The 24,315-nt window shown below is 34.3% G+C and overlaps 4 protein-coding genes across 7 annotated transcripts; 1 reads left to right on the forward strand and 3 right to left on the reverse strand.

Moving 5' to 3' along the window:
- Window positions 1-235: 235 nt before the first annotated feature.
- LOC105645778 (serine/arginine-rich splicing factor SR45a) lies at window positions 236-4,177 on the reverse strand. Of its 4 annotated transcripts, none has more exons than XM_020684072.3 (8): window positions 4,029-4,168; window positions 3,750-3,810; window positions 3,405-3,429; window positions 3,217-3,300; window positions 2,954-3,065; window positions 2,201-2,350; window positions 1,436-1,499; window positions 236-743 (listed from the first exon to the last, which is right to left on the reverse strand). In XM_020684072.3, the coding sequence occupies exons 3-8, from the start codon at window positions 3,425-3,427 to the stop codon at window positions 559-561; spliced, it is 618 nt and encodes a 205-aa protein (XP_020539731.1). In that variant the 5' UTR covers window positions 3,428-3,429; window positions 3,750-3,810; window positions 4,029-4,168; the 3' UTR covers window positions 236-558. The 4 variants fall into 4 exon arrangements, with proteins under 4 accessions (XP_020539731.1, XP_020539732.1, XP_012086855.1 ...); XM_020684073.3 differs by having other exon boundaries at window positions 3,405-3,432; XM_012231465.4 differs by lacking the exon at window positions 3,750-3,810 and having other exon boundaries at window positions 4,029-4,177.
- A 363-nt stretch (window positions 4,178-4,540) lies between these two features.
- LOC105645777 (mitochondrial import inner membrane translocase subunit TIM14-1) lies at window positions 4,541-6,805 on the reverse strand. Its single transcript, XM_012231464.4, has 3 exons — window positions 6,654-6,805; window positions 6,083-6,261; window positions 4,541-4,979 (listed from the first exon to the last, which is right to left on the reverse strand). Exons 1-3 carry the CDS (start codon window positions 6,654-6,656, stop codon window positions 4,823-4,825), a joined length of 339 nt encoding a protein of 112 aa, XP_012086854.1. The 5' UTR covers window positions 6,657-6,805; the 3' UTR covers window positions 4,541-4,822.
- Window positions 6,806-6,881: 76 nt separating this feature from the next.
- XPB1 (DNA repair helicase XPB1-like protein) lies at window positions 6,882-13,084 on the forward strand. Its single transcript, XM_012231462.4, has 20 exons — window positions 6,882-7,045; window positions 7,156-7,196; window positions 7,298-7,373; window positions 7,480-7,648; window positions 7,791-8,013; window positions 8,102-8,158; window positions 8,602-8,742; window positions 9,165-9,245; window positions 9,385-9,472; window positions 9,743-10,080; window positions 10,181-10,256; window positions 10,345-10,538; window positions 10,646-10,809; window positions 10,909-10,981; window positions 11,423-11,536; window positions 11,929-12,009; window positions 12,136-12,195; window positions 12,415-12,498; window positions 12,575-12,717; window positions 12,806-13,084. Exons 1-20 carry the CDS (start codon window positions 7,027-7,029, stop codon window positions 12,897-12,899), a joined length of 2,316 nt encoding a protein of 771 aa, XP_012086852.1. The 5' UTR covers window positions 6,882-7,026; the 3' UTR covers window positions 12,900-13,084.
- A 7,684-nt stretch (window positions 13,085-20,768) lies between these two features.
- On the reverse strand, window positions 20,769-22,631 carry LOC105645775 (CCT motif family protein). Its single transcript, XM_012231460.4, has 4 exons — window positions 21,693-22,631; window positions 21,425-21,601; window positions 21,175-21,303; window positions 20,769-21,079 (listed from the first exon to the last, which is right to left on the reverse strand). Exons 1-4 carry the CDS (start codon window positions 22,296-22,298, stop codon window positions 20,981-20,983), a joined length of 1,011 nt encoding a protein of 336 aa, XP_012086850.1. The 5' UTR covers window positions 22,299-22,631; the 3' UTR covers window positions 20,769-20,980.
- Between the last annotated feature and the right edge of the window lie 1,684 nt (window positions 22,632-24,315).

Consider the following 24,315-nt stretch of genomic DNA (forward strand, 5'->3'; position numbering starts at 1 on the left):
AAGAAAAAGCACAAAAAAGAAGAGTAGAAAATAGCTTTCCTAAATTCAATTATATATTCTTTAGGAGCAAGAAAAAATAAAAAGCAAAGCATTTTGCATCTGATATTTTTCACATGCACATACAATCATGAACATGTTCGATATTTCTTTGCAGCTAGACCACAATAAATTCATGGGCCAGGGTTGATACAAGAAGATTGCAGTGACATCAATTCAACTTCTATGGGGGGCAAAATTTCCAATCAAATACTGTACTTTATATATCATATATATGTACGTATATATATAGTCTAACACAGTTCAACAATAGTTGTCATCAAAATTAGCAAAGACGACAGTGGTTCCGCCAGTGCAAAGGCCTCACCAATAGCATGGCAGAAGATATTATCAGATTAAACCCTACAATATAAATTACCTGTTAAATAAGAGGGTATATGAAGATAAGATACAAACCAGGGAACAACAGATGATATGACATTGTCAACATGATTCCACAAGGAATCCACATCAAGTTTGATGGGCAAGAGGGAAAAGGAGATGAGTACTCCAATTCTTGCTCTATCTACGGTACCCGCGCTCAGCTGATAGTGAGCGATCCCTGTGCTTTCTATATGAATCATAATCATCCCCCCTCCTACTGTACGGAGAACGTGATCTTACACGCCGGTCCCTTGCATGATAGTCTCTGTCTCTATCATCCCACCTGCGTGGTGAGTAGCTATGGGAACGTCTGCGGCCACGTCCTGCACATATTTACACTAGTAAATATACAAAGTAGGAATTGAATAATCCCAAGATACTAAAATAATGTCTTCAAAAACTCCATTTTGCTCAATATTTTGAGCTAAAAATCTTGAATGGCACTCTCAAAGGTCAAAGGGCCAGAACAGCTAAGATAGCCAGATGACATGATCTTCTAAAAATTGTAATTGTCCATCTGCTCAAATTACAAGTATGATACATAAATTGCTAGATTTAACAGATGGGAAAATTGACAGCTCCTTGTTAACTGATGGGGTGATACAACAACAACAACTGAGCCTTAATAAAAAATAGTTGGGGTCGGCTGCAATATGAATAAATAACTTATTGTGAGCATTAAATCCATCAAATAACTCAAAGCAATCTGTATCTCCATAGGGGATTTTTCAAACTACATGGTGCATGGCCCTCAGGGAGGCTACAAAATAAGTGGAAAAAAGAATATGCAGCATAAAGCCATATGAATGTATTTTTAGATTGTAGAAAGTCACAGATCATATATCATGGTCTGATAAGTAAAACTGAATAAGAAGAAATTACTTAACCATTTAATTGTGATACAAATTTTCTAAGTAAACACCCTACTGCTAGAAATTTCACAATTCACACACAACAATCCATTCAGCTACTACAATACTTCTCACACAAATGCCAGTGCAATTCCAACAAGTACCTCGTTTCTCTCTCAGACCTTGATACCTGCCAGGAGTTGGTGTCCTGCCACGACTCCTTTTCGCCTACATAAATAGAGAAAACACAAACAAAATCACATTATGAAACAAAGGAAGGGGAGGAGAAAAAGAATGACAAAAATAAAAATAAGTCAAGAATTTAAGAAATGGGCTATAATGCATTCTACATACTGTTCTTTGAAACTCATTTACATTTCAAAAGGTAACCGCATAGTGCCATCTGGAATTGATGATAATAATCTGCACCAAAAGTTGCGACAGCTGCAAGTGTTTCATTTTATTGTTGTATTGACCAACAGTCAAGACTAACAGAACTTTTGTTCATTTGTTTGTTTTTGTAAGCCAGTCTTTACTAGAATAAACATGATAAGATGAGGAAATTGACACATTGGGTATAGTTTTCTGTCTAGGATATTTCAAAATAGAAACAAATTAAATGAAAAGCCAGGTCAGATACTATTACTAGTAAAGGAAAGATTACAGGGCATACAACCCTCTGCAAAATAGTCGAATTTGAATCGATGTGTTTGAAATGTCGATGCAGAACGCATGTCGTGATTCGTGAAGGGATAGGTTCAACTGTTAAGAGCTTAGATTGTGAATTCGATGAAGTTACACATACCAGACCTGCTGCCAAAACTTATCAGGCAACATTTCCGAAGAAAGAACTCACAAACAATAACAATACAAAAGTAATTCAGTTTCCCTAGACTGTTTCTTTTTAAATCCTTTGACAAAAGCAGTACCTTTTCCACAGTGATTAGTCGTCCTTCAAGCACTGAACGATTCAAATACTTTATACAGCGTTCAGCATCCTCAACTGTTTCCATTGTAACAAAAGCAAATCCACGAGATTCTCTGGTGCGAGGGTCTGTCACCAGATGGCACTCCAAAACCTTAAAAAAAAAAAAAAAAAAGAACACTAACATGAAATTTCTGTCCACAGAGATATTTGACAAAGCACTGAATGAGTAGAAGTAAAGGAATAAATTATGGTTTCTATTTTCTACACTATGACAGGGATTGGTAGGACAGCTGGAATTGTTGAATTGTCCAAACAGAAACTGGATACATGCCAAGGGGAAACAAAATTACTAACCCGCAAGAGATGTAGGAAATGGTGGAACATGGAGATGAAGATGAGTACTCAATCAATCATTTCCAGTCCATTCCTTGGTGAGCCTTCACCCATGCACTTTCAATCTAAGTGTAATTATAGTTAAGATTTTCAACCCAAATCAGTAGAAACAACTGGAGGGAAGCTATATGTTGATAATTCATATCATCTCAGAATTATGAGTCATGAATCTCCTTCCAAATCCTAATTTGTTAATGCTCTCTCCAGAACTTTCACACACATGCATCTCGGTTTATATAATGTGACATCATAACTAGATTGTAATACCATTTTAGGTGATTCTCAGATGACACTAATGTCGTGCAAAGCAACATATTACGTATTCATGTCATATGAAAAAATAGTCTTAAGGGGACTATACCTTCCCTTCTTTGCCAAAGTACTTCTCAAGGTCACTGGTTGTAACCCTAGTAGATAACCCAGTTACGTACAAGTTATTTCCAGGATTTGCTGCTTCAACAGAATCACGACTCCTGGAGCAACAAGAAAGAACCATAATTCAAAGTTTTGCAGCCATATAATAGGTGACAAATGCAGAGAAAAGAGAGAAATATACATTACATACCAGAATGTACGTATGAAACAATTAACGTACGACTAAAGAAAGAAAAGTTATACATATACCTGGACCGGCTACGACGAGACCTTGACAATGACCTTGACCGACGGCCTTTACTCGGCAAAATTGAGGTGCGCGGGGAAGCAGATCTGGGACCATAATGAACCAAATGTAACAGCACTAATAATTTTAGTTACATGAAAAGAACCACATATATTAGAATAGAAAAAACAACAATTGAGTGAAAACTTGCCTTCCTTCCCTTGAGTATGACATCTCTGCTGGTGTTGCAAAGAAAAAAAAAATTACAAAAATTAGGATCTGCACACTATCTCAATTAGTAAAACGAAATGCATACATAGGTATACACACTCAAACAGTATATTTGCTTCTGTGTTTATAAACAGTCAGCTTAAGCTAAAGACCTAAGATTGTTATTCAATTTCATGATTCAGTTTGCAGATTACAATAAAAAATTCTGTCTTATGGCAAATGAAGCTCGAATTATGTAGATTCAGAGTTCTGTACGAAAATATTTAAACCAAAATGCAAAATTTGCAATTTATTAATTTTACTTCTTATTCCAGCACTTTCTCACCTGCCCAACCAATTCAAATCTGATAAGAATCTAAATTCGAAGAAGAGAAAAGCTTTGGTATCTAAATTCCACAAAAGGAAAAAAAAAAAAAAAAGCTTCAGATGCAATAAGTCACAGAAGACTAAAAGGAAAAAAAATTGAAAATTCCTAGAAGACGCGATAAAATTTCACAGAGATCCATTGTTTCTAACAGCAATATAAATAAAATCCAAAGAATTACGAGTTCTAACTTCAAAATTGTTCCTTTCTTATGTTTGAATAAATAGAAAGTTTGATTACCTTCAGAGCCGATTCCGCTGAGTCAACTCAGATAGCCCTGACCAGGATACTGTTATGGCTAATGCCTCTCTCTGCTAGAGAGGCTTTGACGAGAGCGAGGCATTATTAAGTGCGTGAGCGCGAGTGCTTTTGATCTGTTGCACGTGAGTTGCACGTGCTTCAGCTTTAATAATTTGCAATTTTGATTCCAATGTCAATTCATCCTTCTTCCCTTCTTCGGATTTGAGTGAAAGCAACGTGATCCTAATCATAAGTTGTTCTGTCAAAACCTAAGTTTTGTCCATGGGTGCCTCCAATTGGATTAGGATCAATTATAATAAGGCGAACTAGCACTCCATCAATTTCTATAGAACTTACATTGGCCATATTTTTCTACAGAAAACATATATAAGACAATGTGCTAGCATGTTATAACTTATGATTTAACTTGACAACGGCATTTTCCTGGAAAAAACAGGTGTAGAGAAGAATGGAAGGAGAATACAAAGTACTAACGATTTCACACAGAGAGAGAGACAAAAGGGGTAGCTTGTATATGGGACAAAATTGATAGCCTACAATCAGCAGGGCACTCGCCCTCTTATGTTTACAAATTCATAAAACAAAACCACATCGAACTTTCCCATGCGTGTTTACATATTTGGGGTTCTAAAAAATCAATTTGACATTGAACCTTAAATTTTCCAATCGCAATATTTTTCAGGAATTTGGTTCGAGCTATAGCAGTATAAGTGTAGTCCAACTCATTTGCTGCTGTAATATGGCCTTCTTGAGCTGATGAAGCACCAATATCATTAAAATGCAGAGCCACTGCCCTTGCCTTTTCCAAGTAAGATGTCTTTTGCTTCATTTATTTTAGAGGCGAGGTAATGGCTACCGCCCGCATCTGGATGATTTGCAACCATCACTCTCCGATGAGCTTCCTTAACCTTATCTGTTGGAGTGCTTTCTCTGTATAAGAAAAAGAAGAAAACTAGTGTCAATGACTTCTTTGAGGTTAGGGAGGGCTTCAGCAAGGCAAGTGCATAATGTCAAACATGTGTTACAAATTTAAAATTTTTACCCTGAAGAACATCTGTTTGTATTATTGGATTCAAATATGAACAAACAAAATTAAGTTTATGAATTATAAACAGAAAAGGTCACTCTATTTACATACACCTAATAACTCTAACATTGGACAAGGCCTCCTGTTCTAATAGGAATGCAGGTCCAGAAGATACTTCACCTCAGGTCATGTGCACTCAAGTCCAAGATAAAATTGGAGATAAGCTTACACCCGCATAAGCTTAACCTGGTCACTGTGTATGCCAATGTTCTAAGAACACTAATGTGATCACAGCAATAATGCCAGCTTCATCTTTCTAGCTGAAAGAGTCTTTAAAGCTCAGCCTACCATGAGGGTGAAATGATGATAACTACTTTACAGAATGCCTGCGAAGTCTGATTTCAGACAAGAAATTCAAAAGAGAAGTGTGCCCATTTAAGTGATTGCGGATCTAAACTAAGTTTAGTTCAAATTTGGTTTTGATGTTGGAATAATCAGGCAAATAAGAGGCTTTCCTAAGCTTGTTAAAGATTCACCTGATCCTCATCCTGAAAACCACATATGACTTAACCAAGCTCTTCAATAGCAAAATAGTCATGCCTCTGGTCCTCACTGATGCTATTCGAGATCAGCTAGGGTATATCACCATGATGCGATTGCCACTACAAGAGCAATTATTTTCCTTCCTTCTGGGGACGCTGTCTAACGTACAAAGTAATAAAGCTAAAACCAAAAGACAAAACATGCAGAACACTCAAGAAAGTGATGTGCACTATAAATTGTACAACATTTAGAACACCAAAAATGGCCAATAGATCATGTTCCAAAGTTGCAGTTTAATAGCTAACAAGTAAAAACCTTAACAGAACCTGGAATCAATTAGCTAACTTATTACCATCAGTATGGGTCAGCTCTCATAAGCAGCTTCAAATAGGTTAAGGTAAGAATTCCAAGGTGAAATAAAACTAACACATTTATCTTTCTATAAATTCTGAAAGAGACATACCTAACTCCTAGTATTAGAGCAGCTTCTCTCTTTGTCATGACAGGTTGAAAACCACCTTCATAAAATCTGCGCAACCTAGCTGTTGGTGGTCTTGCCTTGAATGCCTGCCAAGCTTGGATGCCATATCTGCCCGCGTAAGCAGCTGCAGCTACTGCCATACCTGCTATCAACGGTGTAGCCTGATACAAGATTTTCAATATGAGCTTACTAACTAATTTTAAGATCAAAGAATTTTGCAGATTATAAATGAAAAATCGGAATTTCGTAGGAAATAAAAGGACCATTTTTTATGTTTGATTCCGTAGAAAGCCAAGGGAAAACGAGAAGAGGCGGGTTCGATGCTCGTAATAGTTTATTTAAGGCTTGCATATCAAAAGCCCTCAACACAAGTAGCTATTAGAATCAAAATTTCTTTGCTTTTCTTACGTTTTCTCGGCAACCAAACAGTTAAAGATCAAATTTTTATTCAAAACCATAAAACTCGAAACCCTAGAAAAAAAAACTATTTGGGTAATGATCCTGAATATCCCAAAGAAATAGAAAAGACATTTATATAAAAATACAAACTCACCATTTCGGTTATTTACTTGCGAATTGCGCTGTTAGAGAAGGAAGAAGAAGATGGGTAACCTGAAAAATCCAGGGAAAAAGAAAAAATCTAAGGCCTAGTTAGCGGGTTTTTATTTTGGGGTTAAGGGAAGGGATGCATTCACTTAAGCTTGCGCCTCATGAAACGACATCGTTTTGGTTATGTGGACCCGAACCCACCTCCACCACCGTTTCTGACCAGAAAGGCGGTCTTCTCTCTCCTGTAGTATATATCTCGACGATTCCCTCCCCTTAATGGAGATGTCTTTGGGCAAGAGCACTCACTCTACTGACCGAAAACAGAAGAAAGAAGCGAACTTTCTCGGATCAAAAGAAAACTAGAACAAAAGCGAATAATGGGACATCATGGTCATGGTAAAAGGCCTTGGCTTTCAATTTTTTATCACCTAATTGAATTGAAGCTCATTTTTATTTGTCATCTGTTGTAAATGGTACATTATTGACATTGGCTTTGAAATCTTCAGGTGAAAAGGGTCGACCTAGCAAGAAGTTCAAATCCTCTAAGGTTAATGAATAATAATCAGTTTTATCTTGTAAATATCCTATTAATTATACCAAAATCGAAATCAGGAATTAAACAAATAGTTGTACTTTGTATTTATCCAGGATGATCACAGGAGCACAGCCATGGAAGACGAGAGCTTTTATTACGGCGAAGAAGCTGAGGCTGATTATCGCGATGGTAAATTTAATTGTCTACCTTGTTAATTCTAGTTTGTTAGTTGATTTCTAGTTGTTATTGTGGAAGTGTAATGTTGATACATCGATTTGTATCTATGTTTGATTAGACGGCGATGAAGCTAAGAAGAGAGATTTTAGCAAATTAGAATTGAAGGTAGACCACGCCAATCGGCCTCTTTGGGCCTGCGCAGATGGCCGCATTTTCCTGGAGACTTTCTCCCCTTTATATAAACAAGCATATGATTTTCTCATCGCAATTGCCGAGCCTGTTTGCAGGTAGCCTTTGATTTCTTTCCAACTCAAAAAGTTGCAGAAAATGGAAAGTTATATCTTCCCATCGCATTTTGTATTCACTAACTATTACATGTAAGGTATTTGGGATGTGTTTTTGATGATGAATGTCGATTGTTATGTATAGGCCAGAGTCTATGCACGAATACAATTTGACCCCTCATTCGTTATATGCTGCGGTTTCAGTTGGCCTTGAAACTGAAACTATAGTAGCTGTTTTGAATAAGTTGTCCAAAACAAAGCTGCCGAAAGAGATGATTGATTTCATATATGCTTCTACGGCCAATTATGGCAAGGTGAAGCTTGTGCTTAAGAAAAACCGGTACTTCATTGAATCACCATTTCCAGAGGCAAGTTGGTGTTCCTTTGGTTTTTGTACTCCTTAGTATTTGGATATTGACCGTTTGTTATTAATATTATCTATGTGGGTTCTTGTAGGTGCTTAAGAAGTTGTTGAAAGATGAAGTTATTTCTAAAGCAAGAATTACATCGGAGGTTTGTTGTCGTAATGAGATTGAAACAGTTCATCATACTATAATATTTCTTGGGGATATCTTAAAATTCTTATCATTACTCGGAATTTCCATTTGTTGCATTTTGCAGTACTGATACCTTCTTCTTAGATGATCTCAAATCTTTGCTTGTTTTAGGTTTTGCATGCTGTCTCTTGCATGCCTGCATGCAGCAATGGCTGTGATTTTGTCTGTTATGAAGAAACAAATGCATTATGGAATTGGTTCCTTGGACTTATTTTTCCTCTCACTTTTAGCAGCATCAGGATTTGATTGGTTTGTCTGTCATACAACTTTTGTTGAATGCACATGCAGATGATGGTGTTTTCTCTGCAGTGATTTTGAAGTGGAATTTATCGCCTCATTCGACTTTTGCACATTTAATTTGTACCTTGGAATTATTCATAATTCTATATCTCTGTGCAGGCACATGGAAATGATGGTTTTACGATCAGCAAAACTGCAGGAGAAATTGGAGCCAGTCATGATGGGTTGCTAACTGAAGCAGAATTGGCAGCTGCAGCAGAAGACAAAGAGACCCACTCATTTGAGATTGATCCATCTCAGGTAATTTACATGAAATCTTTTGTAGGTAGAATACACATCTGGATGCACATACTTATGTGCTTTGGTAGCTTGACTGCTGCATAGAACTGCAAGCCAGCAACTCATACTTGCATGCACAGGCAATTTAATTGATGGTACTGATCAGTTTATGAACCTTGTGTATACTCAAGTGAACAGCTCCATTATTCCTTGTAAATCTTTTAGTATAGAAAAGATCACGATGGTGAACAAATCACATAAAACCATTTCTCCATATGTTAGTATTTAGTTGACAAGACTGTTATTTTTTTTCTTCCCTTTAAATAGATTTTGCTTAGCAGTCGAACTCTAGGTAGTTGGATGTCAATGCGGTCCTTCTCTTTTAAGTCTGTGTTTGTTCTGCTCATTTGGTCTTTGATAGAATTCTTGTTTGTTTTTGACAGGTTGAAAATGTAAAACAACAGTGCCTGCCAAATGCTTTAAATTATCCAATGTTGGAGGAGTATGACTTTAGAAATGATACTGTATGCAACATTTTTCCTGTCTCTATCCTGAAATAAGATACTTCAATAGATACACTGGATATTAATTAGCTCTCTCTTCAACAACTTTGTAGAATCTATCCAGTTCGCATCATTGGTTAATGCTTTTTTTGACATGTAGGTCAATCCTGACCTTGACATGGAATTGAAACCTCATGCACAACCACGGCCGTATCAAGAAAAGAGCCTTAGTAAAATGTTTGGAAATGGTATATTTATTAAGCTTTTAATAATATTATAATTTGCTGAATCCAGTCTTAACATGGTTTTTATTCCTCATATTTGTTCTGTAGGTGAGTCTGAGAAATTCTTTGGAAGTCATATATATTTCTTTATTGAAATTTTTGGCATCATTCTTGAAATTTTTTTGACAATCAGGCTACAAGTTTCAGTATACCACTATGAGTTTTTGAGATTACATCCTTCTACAAGCTATTGACTTGGATAAGATCAATTACTTGTGGTGGATGATGTTTCAGGTAGAGCAAGATCTGGCATTATTGTGCTACCTTGTGGTGCTGGAAAGTCCTTGGTCGGTGTTTCTGCAGCATGCCGAATAAAGAAAAGTTGCCTCTGTTTAGCGACAAATGCTGTGTCCGTTGATCAGTGGGCCTTTCAATTCCAGCTATGGTCAACCATCCGTGATGAACAAATTTGTCGATTCACATCTGACAGCAAAGAACGATTCCAGGGCAATGCTGGGGTAGTTGTGACAACATATAACATGGTTGCTTTTGGTGGTAAAAGATCTGAGGAATCTGAAAAGATTATTGAAGAAATAAGAAATAGAGAATGGGGACTGCTTCTAATGGACGAGGTAATCATGCAAGATGTTATGACTTTTTTAGGCTTGGATACAAGATTTATTCTTCTTCCATATTCATTTTGTTGTAAAAGAATTACTTTAATTGCTTCAGGTCCACGTGGTTCCTGCTCATATGTTTCGTAAAGTTATTAGTCTTACTAAATCTCACTGCAAACTTGGGCTAACTGGTAAGCTTACTCTGGATACATCTCCTTTATTTAGCCATTTATCTTTCTCTGTGGAGAAAGTGAATATTACTTGCTATTCCCACTGCAGCAACACTTGTAAGAGAGGATGAAAGAATTACTGATTTGAACTTCCTTATTGGTCCCAAATTGTATGAAGCAAACTGGTTGGATCTGGTGAAAGGAGGATTTATAGCAAATGTACAGTGTGCTGAAGTATGGTGTCCAATGACAAAAGAGTTTTTTGCTGAATATCTGAAGAAAGAAAATTCCAAGAAGAAGCAGGTTTCCTAGTCAATAGCTACCCTAGTTAATATCACACATTTGAACTTCTTGTTTGCTGTTTCTTTTTCTCTTTATCCTTCTGGCTCATCAAATGCTGTTACTTTCAGGCACTATATGTGATGAACCCTAATAAGTTCAGGGCATGTGAGTTTTTGATACGTTTCCATGAACAGCAGCGTGGTGATAAGATAATTGTGTTTGCTGACAACCTTTTTGCACTCACGGAGTATGCAATGAAACTTCGCAAACCTATGATATATGGTGCTACAAGGTGGCTTTTATGTTTTTTTTTCATGGGTTGATTTAACAATGTTGCTTTTATTTGTAATGTTTTGCGTTACAAATGTGCATCTGTTTCTGCAATTTGCAGCCATGCTGAGAGGACAAAAATACTTCAGGCTTTCAAAACTAGCAAGGATGTTAACACCGTCTTTCTTTCAAAGGTATTCTGATAAACAACTCATATTAACTATAGCGCAGATGACTTGGTCCTTTATATATAGTTGTTCAATTATTTGCATCAGACAACAAATGTACACAGGCATGTTTGACATGCATGAAGAGACACGAAGGCATTGCATACAACATGTATCAGTGCATGGAATCATATTTGTGGCTTTGTTTTTTATTTGCCTATTGTAGTGAATGATTTTATTGCCTAGTTAATAGGTAAGATGGGAGGCTCTCCTGTCTGGCAACTGTTTCTTCTTTCTCCCTTCTTTTCTTTTGGGCTTTACATTTTGTTGTGGGTCTGAGGAATGCTGCTCGCTCTCTCTCTTTTTTTTCTGTATGCTATATAATTGAAACTATGAAAATGCTGTATTGTCGATCTAAGTTATGTTACATGATAGACACATTACCTTTAATGATTCTGCAATTTACAGGTGGGTGACAATTCTATAGATATTCCTGAGGCAAATGTAATCATTCAAATTTCGTCGCATGCTGGTTCCAGACGACAAGAAGCCCAACGTTTAGGACGTATTCTTAGGGCCAAGGTCTGTTATTTAGTTATTATTTGTTAAAGTTGGATTCAGTCTTTGTGATTGACAAGTTTCTGATTTAAATAAGCAGATCATATTTATTAGAAGTTCAGTAGTTCTATCCTTTGAATTAGTGGTTTCTATATCATTGAAATCCAGAAACTTATAATTATGGATCCATTTGATTTTCGGCAGGTTGTGTTGTACTTATTTACTAGTTCTTTCATGAGCTTGGCATGGACAGTATTTATTTTGTAAAACTAGAAATAGATGTATAAGAAATATGCATTTAAATCTTTGGTAATCAAAAGGTTTCCATCTAGATTAAGCTCATTTTTGCAGTTGTGGAACCAAGTTTCTATGCTCATAATTTTACTGAAATCAAATATTGTCACTTTGGTCAACAGGGTAAACATCAGGACAGGATGGCAGGTGGCAAAGAAGAGTACAATGCATTTTTCTATTCCCTTGTTTCCACTGATACGCAGGTATGGATCATTTTTTTTTCCTTCTGAACTTCTAAAAATTCGTGAGCCATAACATGTCCGCAGTCAAATTTTATTGTTTTCTTGGTCAATCTTGAAATTCTAATTAGTTATCCTTCTTGGATGCAGGAGATGTACTACTCTACCAAAAGGCAACAGTTTTTGATTGATCAAGGTTACAGCTTTAAGGTACATATATCCTTTATTATCTAGTTATTGAATGTAGCGCACTTTGTTAATGAACCAAATTTCAGTGCTGAATACAACATATGATTTTATGCATCTGGTACTTGTCATCATATTTTCTAGATGGACAAGTAGTTTATTTTTCTGAGCACACGAGCTAGTAAAAATTGAGATTTCAGTTCCTTTTGTAATTTACTTGTGATGTATTAATTCATTTGACAGGTGATAACAAGCTTGCCTCCAGCTGATTCTGGTGCTGATTTGAGCTACTACCATCTTGATGAGCAATTGGGACTCCTTGCAAAGGTATTCTCTATTTCTTGGTTGATCACTCTCTAGATGAATTATCGGAGTGGAAATTTTGACACGTTGGAAATTTCAGGTTCTGAATGCTGGTGATGACGCTGTTGGCTTAGAGCAGTTAGAAGAAGATGCAGATGACATAACCCTCCATAAAGCCCGTCGCACCATGGGCTCCATGAGTGCAATGTCAGGTGCCAAGGGAATGGTCTATATGGAATACAGGTAGGCTACCTTGTTTCTTTCCTGTGGAGAACTCTATATATCTTGCTTGCTTCCTCACATATGTTGCCCTTGTTCTCTCCTCCTGCAGCACCGGGCGAAGACTTGCCGGGCAAGGCCAGCTTAAGAGTAAACCCAAGGATCCATCCAAGCGACATTATTTGTTCAAAAGGCGTTATGGCTAAGAAGACAGCTGAACACCATACTAACATATCATGTATTTGTGACATGCAAAATATTTTATGCACCTTTCATCTTTTGACATGGAAATATTATGTATGTTATACCTACAATGATTTTCTGTATAGAACTTCAATGGTGAATGATTGTCATTGCATTTTCCACTAATAATTATGCCATTTTGAGAAAAGTGTACATGATGGGAAAGCAAATACATTGAACCTAAACTATGATTCTATGCTTGGAGATAATTTAAATCAAAATGGAAATCAGAAAATTTTGACAGGAAAATGATTGTTTCTGCTGGTGGATGTTCTTGGTCTCCAAAGAAGAGCTATGGTATTTAGGTTCTCTTCAAGGACAAGTTCTCTATTTTTCTTGTTTTGTCTTCCATTCCTAATTCTTCACCAGATTCTAATTTATCTCATTCACTCGAAAAATAACAAAGTACTGACTGTAAAGTGAAAGAGCAGAGCAACCACACTTTGCTATAATTGTTATTTAAATGCGGTCTTTAGGAGAAGGACCTGCCTTTTTGGTGGAAAAAATATGTTCTCAGAATATGCTTTGATTGCTTTGGTCTCAATGGACAAACATTTTTCTTCTTCTATTAAATAGTCAAAAATTTCATCATTGTTCTTTAAGTTTTATGTTAATTAAAAATTACCAACAATGAAAAGCCACCAGAAACTCTGAGATTCCAATTTTCATATTTCAATCTTCGGTTTAGATATCAAGGAAACAGAAGAAATCTCTATTCTCCGTGTAAATGGAATTTCCAGCTCGATGTCAATCCATTTTCCTTTAAAGAAAATAAATATCTATAACTTATGATGCACGGAAATATTTTATGTCATTAATATTTTTTTGTTTTCATGTTTTTAAAAAATTTGATATTATTTGTTCATTCGTGTAAAACTATATAAAATGTTGTTTTTCTATATCTGTTCTTGCTTTACATTTATTTTTCCGCGCCATGTAGGACATAACTGATAAACTGTGTTTTTATGTTTTTTCATGTTTTCATCAACTTGAAAGTAATACTTCATTAGTACTTAAAAAGAAAAGAAAAGACAAAGAAGAATTAAGTTGGCTTCCATCAATTTTATGTTCCTCTATTTGGTCCAAAAGCGAAATTGTGGTAAAACAATAAAAGTGGTAGAAGCTAGCTTTAAAATATAATGAATCTAGACACTAAAATGCAAATGTTAATTAGATTTTTGTGACATAAGTCTCTGTCACCTCCACTATATACTACTATTTTTCTGTTTGGCTTTCAAGTTGAACAATTGGTATTGAATTTTTCTAGTTGAACTCAACTGGTCACTATCTTGAAGTTGGTAGCGAAACCCAACAGAAACGGAAGAGAAAGAAAAGGTTAATGGATGGCTTTTTGGATTCTCTACATGTTGGAGGAATTTTCTTCACCCTAGCAAAAGGTCTATAAGAAACCTCACCTTCCATCATTTGACTGCTTTTCATATATTCTTAGTGCCTTTCCCTGGCCTTCACAAATTAATTGCATTTTGTACATAAAAATCTTTTTCTATAGAGGGTGACTAATTACTCCAATTGGGCATTAGTCAAAAGCAAAGAAATAATAACAAGTTCACGCCTTTCTTCAACATGTAATTTGATCGGTGAAAATAAATTATATTTTCGAATAAATTTCACCTGTAAAGTTAGAAATTCAAAAATTGAACTGTGATTAAGATTTTACAGAATGACAAAATATATCAATTTCTCTAAGAGTTACTAGTTTGAAACAAAGTCAGAGACATTAACCACAAAAAAGAAGAAGAAAGGCAAAAAATCCATTCCCACTTGAAGGCTAAAGATTCACTTAACCAAGCCATAACAGGTCGACCCCAGAACTGGATGCTCATATATATATAAATAAGAAGGCAAAATCAAAAGAGGTATAGAGATAAGAAAGGGTACAAGTTAATGTGTACAAAGCAAAATACAATACTTTTGGCTTTGATAAGGACGCCACTCCTAATTCTACAAGTAGTGGAGAAAAAAATAAAATATTTAGCAGCAAAGAACGACCTAAATACACAAACCATATGGAAGTTTAAAGAAGAATTTTAGAATAGATGATAGATTATTCCTGCAAAAACCCTTTTCCTGGTTTAGTCAACTATAAGCCACCTTCAGGTGCAGAGCAGATATCCTGTGATTGCTTATTCAATTAAACTTGTAGAGTATTAGCAACAGAATTATGTTACTATTAAATCACTGAAATTAATGAAAATACTCAAGTCTCTTCGGCAAAATTAATTATTTTGGTTGTTGTTAATAGCATTTAGGTGTTTAAATAGTTTTTCATAAAATACTGAAAGTTAAACATTATATAAATTAAAAAACTACTTTAAAAATTTGTTGCCAGACACGGCCTTAGCTATTGTAACAATCTTCAGGTTTTCATCTTATTGTCTAAAAGTCTAAACTGCTAGTGGTTATGTCAATGTTTTAAAATGATTCCTTGCTAAAGTCTTTTTATAGAAAAAAAAAAAAAAGAAAGAAAAGAATTTGCCTTTTAACCAAAAGTTTCATCATCAATGGAGGGTTTCTCTTGTCTGCTATATGCTGTAAATATTTTAATGTGTTTAGGTCTTCACTTACTAATCATTCACCATTCGTGCAAATATATATATATATAGAGAGAGAGAGAGAGGGAGAGGCATCTCTTCATGCTAGGGCTAAGAGTTGTATTCGAGTAATCCCCTCTAAAAAAAGACAGTAATGACTCCAGATTTTAAACTTCTAACCTTACAGTTCGTGTGTTTAAAGATTTAAAACCTAGAGTCACTACGGCCTGTTTAGAGGGCATCAGTACCACTCTAACCCTAGCATGAAGAGATGCCTATATATATAAAATTACTTATTTAGTTAATTAATGGTGAGGAGAGCTTGGAATTTCCAATGCACTAACAGAAAAAGAACCCTTTTCCAGGATTGAATGAAAGGGTAAGCTGAATAGAAAAAAACTATTTCAGCTCTATTAATTCATATTTCTTCTTCTTCCAAATAAAAATAATTTCTTGATGGTATATTTTAAATAAGCGTGAGGACAAATCATCTCATAATCTATAGCTTTGCAATGATAGGATATTGAAGTAGTTTATAATATTATTTTCTTGTTGTATTGTTCTGGTCAAAAGTGAGCCTTTGGAATCATTGCTGGTGTTTGTGCTTAATGCTTATGATCAAATATTATTTTAAACATTCTTTTATTTACTGCTCCCTCCATTAACTCAGTTGTCTCTCTAAGCTCCTAAATAAAAAAAAAAATAATTAGCTCTCTCTAATTTGAATATGGCTTTCTAATATTTACCAACTCATCACATTCTGCTACATTTTTTTTTTTTCTGTTTTTCCTGAAAAAGAAAAGCAAATTGGGAGCTGCTAATTTCCTTTTAGGTTTCTGTTGGTATTTTTTATTTAAGTGATGTCTTGTATAAACTTATATTTAAAATACCGTTTTTCTGTATTTATTTCCGTCATTTTTGTTTCTGTGAAACATAGGTTAAAAGCGTAGATTCTAACTACAAAAACAAGTGTTCTTTAAAAGTTCTTAAATCTTTTTTTTTTCTTTAAGGAAATTGGTCAATAATTGATGTATTTCTTGATAAAAATAATGAATAATTTATCTAATTTGATTAGTTTCATAGAAGCATCTTCGCTTTAAGTAGCAGGCATACAAAATAAAGCAGTGTCAAGAATCCTCTCAAGATAGAAAATTATTTTCAATAAACAGAAAATCTATTATGTTGGTATGCTAAAGATTCAATATGCTTAAATGCCTAATCATTTCATATTTTTAAAATTTTCATTATGAAGTGACAGAATCCTCTAGATTAGTGTGTTAATTTAAAATATTTGTTCTTTGAGGGACAACTCTACGTGCTGTTTCTATTGTTTACTTGCTCTAAAGCTTCTGTCTTTCCTTCACCATTTTTTTGCAACTATTCTCTACATTTGCTAGTTTGTTTTGTCATTGTTATTTTTAAAATCACAATAACAAAACTAATGTTAATTAATAAGTATTAATTAAGATTTAATTCTTTAGATTAAGTAGTTAAGTTAATTGTTGATGAATTTCTAAAACATGTATGATGATTCCATATATCATATAAAGAGAATGCGATATATATAAGATAAGTTTTTAGTCTGATCCCGTTTTAAAAAAAAAAAAAAAACATACTCTCTTCATATATTATTAAAGGTAAAATTTATAAAGATTTATTTTTATTTTTCTCAAATATATGAGTTTGATATGAGTAGATACACCCTTGAATTTGTTTAAATAGCAACCAATTTTTATTTGGTTTGTCAAAAATGATTATTCATTTGTCTCTATTTGGTCGCAGTATTTTCAAATAATTATATTATTTTTCCTCACTATTTAAATAGTGTATCGGTTTATTTGGCTTTTTTCTTATAACAAGCGTTAATAAATACAGAAGTTTGATAAAAGAATGCTCGAATTGATTAAAAAAAAGAAATTAAAGTTAACAATAATGTATAATTAAAAAACAAATTTTTACTAGTATAATGTGAAACCAACAAAGAAATGCATTTTCCATTTTTTATTTTTTTATTTTTTGCATTGCAATTCTTTATTATTTTTTGCTACGATAGGCCAGAAAAATTTAAGCATCTACAAACTTGCTACAGATCATAACTCCAGAGAGTGCTTTCTTTTGCGCCTTGAACACTCTTATTACCAAACAATTAATTCAAAGTTCGTGTGTGCTAAGCTATCATTAAGACCACAGATTTGACAACACTAAAAAGGGGTTAAAGGTTAAAACATTTAAATTAATTATACATTAATTATATATCCTCTAGCCTTGGAAATTCTTTGACTGCTCCTTCATTGGTGAATAGAGGCATCTCACTTTTTCTATTAGAAGATAAAATTATAATTCTTTTCTATTAGAAGATTTTTGGTATGAAGGACTGAGATCAAAAAAAGAAAAATTGGGTCCATAATACACGTAGGAAAAATAATTAAAGATTTGGACCAATTTGACCAAATACTTCATAGTGCAGTGTCTATTGTTCTAATTTCCCTATGCTCAATCAATTGCAGCATGACAAAGAGAAGCACAAGTCCTACTTCCCTAGTTGTTGGATTAACCACATAAAAATATATATTTTTTTAATAATAATTTGCTAATATCATTATTCTTTAGTGCATCAATTGATTGATTAAGATGCAGGCATCAAAACTTACACTAAATTTACCAATAAGCTATTCATTAGGCTGGTAAGCAACTTCAATCTTCGTAAGTGTGAAAACAAAAACTTGATTCCTAGATAACGTAATTTGTTGGAAGTGCTAAAAACTATTATGGGAGATTAAACCTTTTCGATACTCTTTATATATTCCCAAGTTGCTAAGGTGAATGTGATGTGCGTATTTCTGTTGTGAAGGACCCTTGGTTACCCATTGCTGGAGTCTTTTATGTGGAGGATGGTAGTCTCTTTATTGATAATAATCTCCTGGTGACAGATCTTTTGGTGGAGGGGGAGAGAAAATGGGATGTGGCAAAGATTATTAATCTTTTTTCTTTGAGAGATATCCATAATATTCTTGATATTCCCCTTAGTGTAAGATATGTGGAGGATGAGCTGATTTGACATTATGATAAGAGGGGTAATTTTAGTGTTAAATCATGTTACTATCTTGCCTTGAGGGTGTTGGGAAGGGGTGATGAACGTATAGAAGGTGAGGGGTGGGAGAGTATCTGGAAGTTGAATATTGCACCAAAAGTCAGAGATTTCATTTGGAAAACTATGCGTAACTTATTGCCTACTCAACGGAGATTGAGCAGAAGGGGTGTGAATGTAGACACTATATGCCCTTATTGTGATTTGGAGGAGGATGTTGATCATGCATTATTATTGTGCACAAAGGTGTTGGAGGTTTGGAAGGTGTTGGAGGTTTGGAAGGTGTGTAGGGTGGAGGAAGCTTCTACTAACCTTTCTTTTAAAACTCTTTATCTGCAGGTTTTGAAGCAAAATAATACCGACAAGTTAGCTTTTATCTCTTATGTCGCATGGAGTGTGTGGGATGCTAGGAACAAATTTCTTTGGCAACAAATGGCTTGGACTCCTTTCAATGTTAGTGCTACAGCTTCTATTCTTTTTCAAGACTTCAAGAATGCCTTGGTAAAGCCGCAAATGCCTCAGGTACAAATTTCGCAAGTAACACCTGCTATTACCGATCTGGGAGAGTGGACTTGCCATGTGGATGCTGCTATCTTTTCTAATATACGATCGGCGGGTATAGGGGTTGTCTTTGAAGACAGTGAAGGTTATTTTTTGCGCGCTGTTTCTAGCTTCTATGAAGGTCAGCCATCTCCACTTATGGCGAAAGGTTTGGCTCTGTGCTTCACTTTATAATTTATAGCTCGGCATATTCATGGTGCGGGTACTATTCTAATAGATTCTCAAAGTATTTTTACTGCTCTTTCGTCAAAGATTAGAGATATGAGTGAGTTGGATATTGTTATTTCTGATTGTATTTTGTTATTAGCCTCCATTCCATTAATCAAGGTTCGTTGGATTAGAAGACACGATAATATAGGTGCTCATTGCTTAGCTAGAGCGTCCTATCGTTTTAATCGTGTTCATATTTGGGATTCAGTGCCCGAATGTTTGATGGATTACTTTTCCTTGAGATAATTAATGATAATTCTTCTCTTTAAAAAAAAAAAAAAAAAAAAAAGGTGAATGTGATGTTGGCTTTGAATTTTCTTTTTCATTTTTACACCAAAAAGTTACACAGTTTAATTATCACAAACAGCTCTATATCCCTTCTTGTTTCAATGTCTTTTCTTTTGAAGAATAAGCTGCATGCATAGCATTTCAATGACACCTATAACCTCATAAAGAGATAAGATATCTGTATGCATGAATTATGCAAAGCAACTAAGCTAAAGAGCATCTAGTCCACTCTTCAGATAGATAGATCCATAGAAATTAATGTTAAACTTTTAAAAAAAAAAAAAAAAAAAAAAGGTTGTCCTTCAAGCTGTACAGAAGATACTTAAATATTTGTATCCATCCACTAAATCATGCTTTAACTTAAAATACAAAATTACTCAAATTAATTATAATTCCAGGAAAATTAAATTAAATGATTATCTATCCTAATACTATAACAAAAACGTCAAATTGCGACTGTTTGAAGACCGACTGTGATCAAAATAAATGGAAAAATACATAATTATTTAAAAATTTTTGTATCGGTCGATAAAATTTGCATGAAATTTTATAATTATAATTGACTATACTAACGCCAAAGAAATTGAAAATCAATATTGTATTTCCATAATGTAGTTGAAAACTTAATCAGCAAATTTAAACATCTACTAGCTTTCTGCAAGTCAATTAGGAAAGAATGGAAGAAGAAAGAGACTTGACTCTGCGAGAAAAGATTTTCTTTTGCTTCATAATGGAAAATCAGAATGCTTTTAATGTATTACTATTATTATTTTTTTTTTTTTTACAGGTCCCGTCGATTATTTATTTTTATTATTTTTTTTTAGTTTCTGTAAATTTTCATTCTACTTTCTCTGCATGAGCATACAGATCATAATTACTATTATTTGGTTAATTTTTGATAGTGCAAACTAACCACCCATTAAGATTAATTTGTACATTAATAAGAATATAAACACACCATTAGAAGATTGCTAGAGATATTGTATTCAAATAGCCACTACATCTTGCTCAAGGAAAAAAAAAAAAAAAGTCAAAATAGAAAGTCATTATTGAGCTCCATATATATATATACACAAATGAAGTGACAAATGATTACACTAAAACAGTAAAAAGTTAAAAAAAGTAAAAAAAAAAATTAAAAAAAAAAAAAAAAAAAAAAAAAAAAAAAAAAACTGCTAAAACTAAACTGCAACTACCAACAGGCAACTGCAGATTTTAACATATAAATATTTTGATGACTTATTTCAAAAAAAGCCTTTGAATTCCTTTCTTCAAAAGTGCCTTTTCTTTCTGGTTACTATACATAAAAACTTTCTACTGCTTAAAACCTCTCCAGAAAAATCTTTCAGTAACTGTAATACTGAAACTGAGCTTGTCCATAACCGTTAACATAATCTCCTCCTCTAATTCCTCCATCTTCTTCCTCTCCGTGAACCCCATCAAACTGCAATAACAATATAATACTATTAAAGTCTGCATTTTTATTTATTTATGTAGTGTCAAAAATGTAAGAACTAAGAACAAGAACAATTATGATACCCATAGCTCATCTGCGTCTTCATGTCTGATAGAACATGCAGCTTTGGGAATCTCACCCGTCTCATCGTTGCGCGCGAATCTTCCACGTATGCGAGGTCTGTTGTCTGCTAGTGTTTTTCGACATGCATACTTGAATCCAAGAAAAAACCAACACCAACCTCATTAACATTATTAATCAATAAATATAATGTAAATTGATTGATTAATTTATGGACATGTTGGAATGAATTGGATTAAGCTGGGGTCTTACCTTAATGGTTTTAGTGAAGTTTCTCTGGTTACGTTTGGCTCTGTATTTGGAAATCCTATCTTTTCTTTCTTCAGCACTGTAACGTCCAACTTTAAAATTTGCTTCTTCAGTAAAGGAGCTCTCACTAGCCAAAGGACTTGAAAAGGACCTCTGTGTTGTATGTGATGTTCTAATATTCTAGAGCAGAGTTTGAATACAATAGAATGATTAAAAAGAGAGAGCAGAATAAAAACAGGGGAAGAAACAGGGGAATTGAGAGTTATCTTACTCGTAAATCTCCAGTGCTGCAAACCCTCCTCAATTGACCAGCAAGAAAGGTGTTTTCAGGTGAGCTTAAGTTTTCATTTTGATAATTTGAGGATTCTAGGAGAGTGTCAAAGCGAGGTTGAAATAGAAAGTCAGGTTTGCCTTCAAAAGAATTGCTGCTATAGCTTCTCTGCATAAACTTTGCCACATTCTCTGCACCACTGTAACTATGAGGCATAAAGAGTTGGTTATTGTAAGAAGAGTCATAACCCATTTGACATTCCTCAGTTTTAACCCCAAAATTGCCCAAACCAGAGAAATTTGTATACCCATTTGCAAAAGTGGAACCATTTTCAGGAGGCTGCAAAGAGGTTGTCTGGTAAAGAGACAAATTCTCAAGTTGGTGACTTGGAGGAGAAGATGAGAGAATAGTAGGGCTAAAATTGTCTAAAGAGTTGGAATTATGAACTGGGTTTTGATTTTTTTGGCTATTAGAGAATTCTTGAAAGATGTCAGCAGAGGAATCACAAAAGGGAGAAAAAGGGTCATAAATTAGAAGGTCTCCATCCATTTCAGGGCTGGAGTGGTGATACAAAGAGCTATCACAAAAAAAAAGATCAGAAGACATTATTTTTTGAGCTCAATCCTTTGATTGAATTGAACTCAAAAGTTGAAAAAAACAAAAACAAAGAAAGAAAGAAAAACTAGTGCAAGAACCAGAGAGAAGCTGCTCTTGTTCTTGCTACTTCTACTAATTATAATTTTTCCTTTTTCTTTTTTTAGGCTATTTTGTCTGTCTATTTTGGCATTCAAACTGCCACAAAGCTTCACAAGTGACACTTGGGCTCTGATTAATTTAATCAAAGCTTGACACTACTCTTGCTACAAGACAAAAACATGTCAATTTTCCCTCTCTCTCTCTCTCTCTCTCTCTCTCTCTCTCTCTCAGAGAAAATGGAGACTTTGAAAGTCCAAAAACATACAGAGAGACTAGTCCACTTCACATTTGAGCTTTATAGAGCAGGCTCTTTGCACAATTGTCCCTACACTTTACAGTAATTAATAGAATAAAGGCTCCCTAACTGTGTCATATATTAAAGATTATTCTACTAATATGATTATCATTCGCTAATATATTAAAGATTATTCTAATATTTTGAATATCATTTCAAATTGACCCTTTTTAATCGCAAAAACCAATAAAATGCAAGATTTCCCCAAGTGCAACAACTAGCTGCTATATTTAACAATTTCTTCCAAGTGGGCATATTGGGTTTCCAGTTTTCTACTTGACTGTCTGTCATCTATTTTCTGCAGCCTTTACTTTACCTCTTCGCCCTCATGAATGGAGGAGTTCTAAGTTTTTACTGTTTCAAGATCAAGGAATTACATTCGCTGAGAATGTGCAAAAGGGAATTTAGAGTTCTTGAAAACAGAGGGTAATTCTGAAGATGGGATTTTAGATATAAAAAAAAAAAACAAAGAATATGCTTTTCTGTTGTTACCATTCCAAAATTACAGAGGTATGCATCTACTTTTTTTTTTTTTTTTTTTCTTTGGTTTGAAATATTCTTACACTATATATAGTAATTCTCAATGAAAATTGGAAGAATAAACGCACTTTACCCCATGATTAGCAATTTTTTTTGTTCTTGGTCAAGGTTGATGTTTCTAGGTAGTCTTTTTGATTACAAATTTAAAATCATTTTCAATTACTTATTTCTTTAACTTAATTAAATTAATATTAAATAGATTTAAAAATTCAAATTACATTCACCTGACTAACAAACAACTGCAACTAGATTCCAGTCTAAAATTTGGTTGCACAATTCTGTCGTCCAATCTCATTGTTAAACGTTCATCTTTTGAATGGAGGACTAATCTTCAAACGACCGGTCGTTCCTGTAATGGGCCTAGAACTTAAATTTCAGGGCAGCAATATAGAGAGCCGAGCGCTTAAGTGCGTGTTGTATGGACAATTCCATTGGGCCAACACTGGACCTTGTTATTTTGTTAAGATTATCTTTAAAAATATCGGGGTGAGCTTGAGGCCCAACCATTTCTTTTTGGGCCAGGCTAGAGACTACCCCTTGAGTACCTATATTCTCTTGAACCCTCCACCAAGATTGTCATCATGAATTTTGCATGATAATACCAATATCTCACATCCCAGATTAACGATATTTTCTAGAACTTTGCTTTTTTTTATTTTATATATATATATATATATATAAAGATGCTTTATTAAGGAAAAAAATATGGAACACTTTGCATTGAACAATTTAACGGACAAAAATTGATATTCACTTCTATCTAAATTTATAATGCCACTCATCCATTCATCACTTGCCAATCTTTTTTGTCAAATTGAAATATAAAATAATATCAGAATTAAACACAAAATTAAATTGAAGAAGAACCCTAGATTATATAATTAGCTTTGGACCAAGAAATGGCCGTAAGAAGTTGTAGGAAATTAACCCCACAAATACTAACACTTTATTCTGTACTCTTAAATTATTATTCCAGTGTCTGTGATTTCACACGTAAGAATCTTCCAAGAACTCAGCAATCAAGGTAACTTTACCATTTGACTGCTTTATAGAATAGTATTTGATTCCCGACCATTGGACTTGTGTTTGTCA

The sequence above is a fragment of the Jatropha curcas genome, chromosome 4, assembly GCF_041381405.1.
Source record: "Jatropha curcas cultivar XTBG-Jc1 chromosome 4, XTBG_Jcur_1.0, whole genome shotgun sequence".
In the NCBI taxonomy this organism is placed as follows: Eukaryota; Viridiplantae; Streptophyta; class Magnoliopsida; order Malpighiales; family Euphorbiaceae; genus Jatropha; species Jatropha curcas.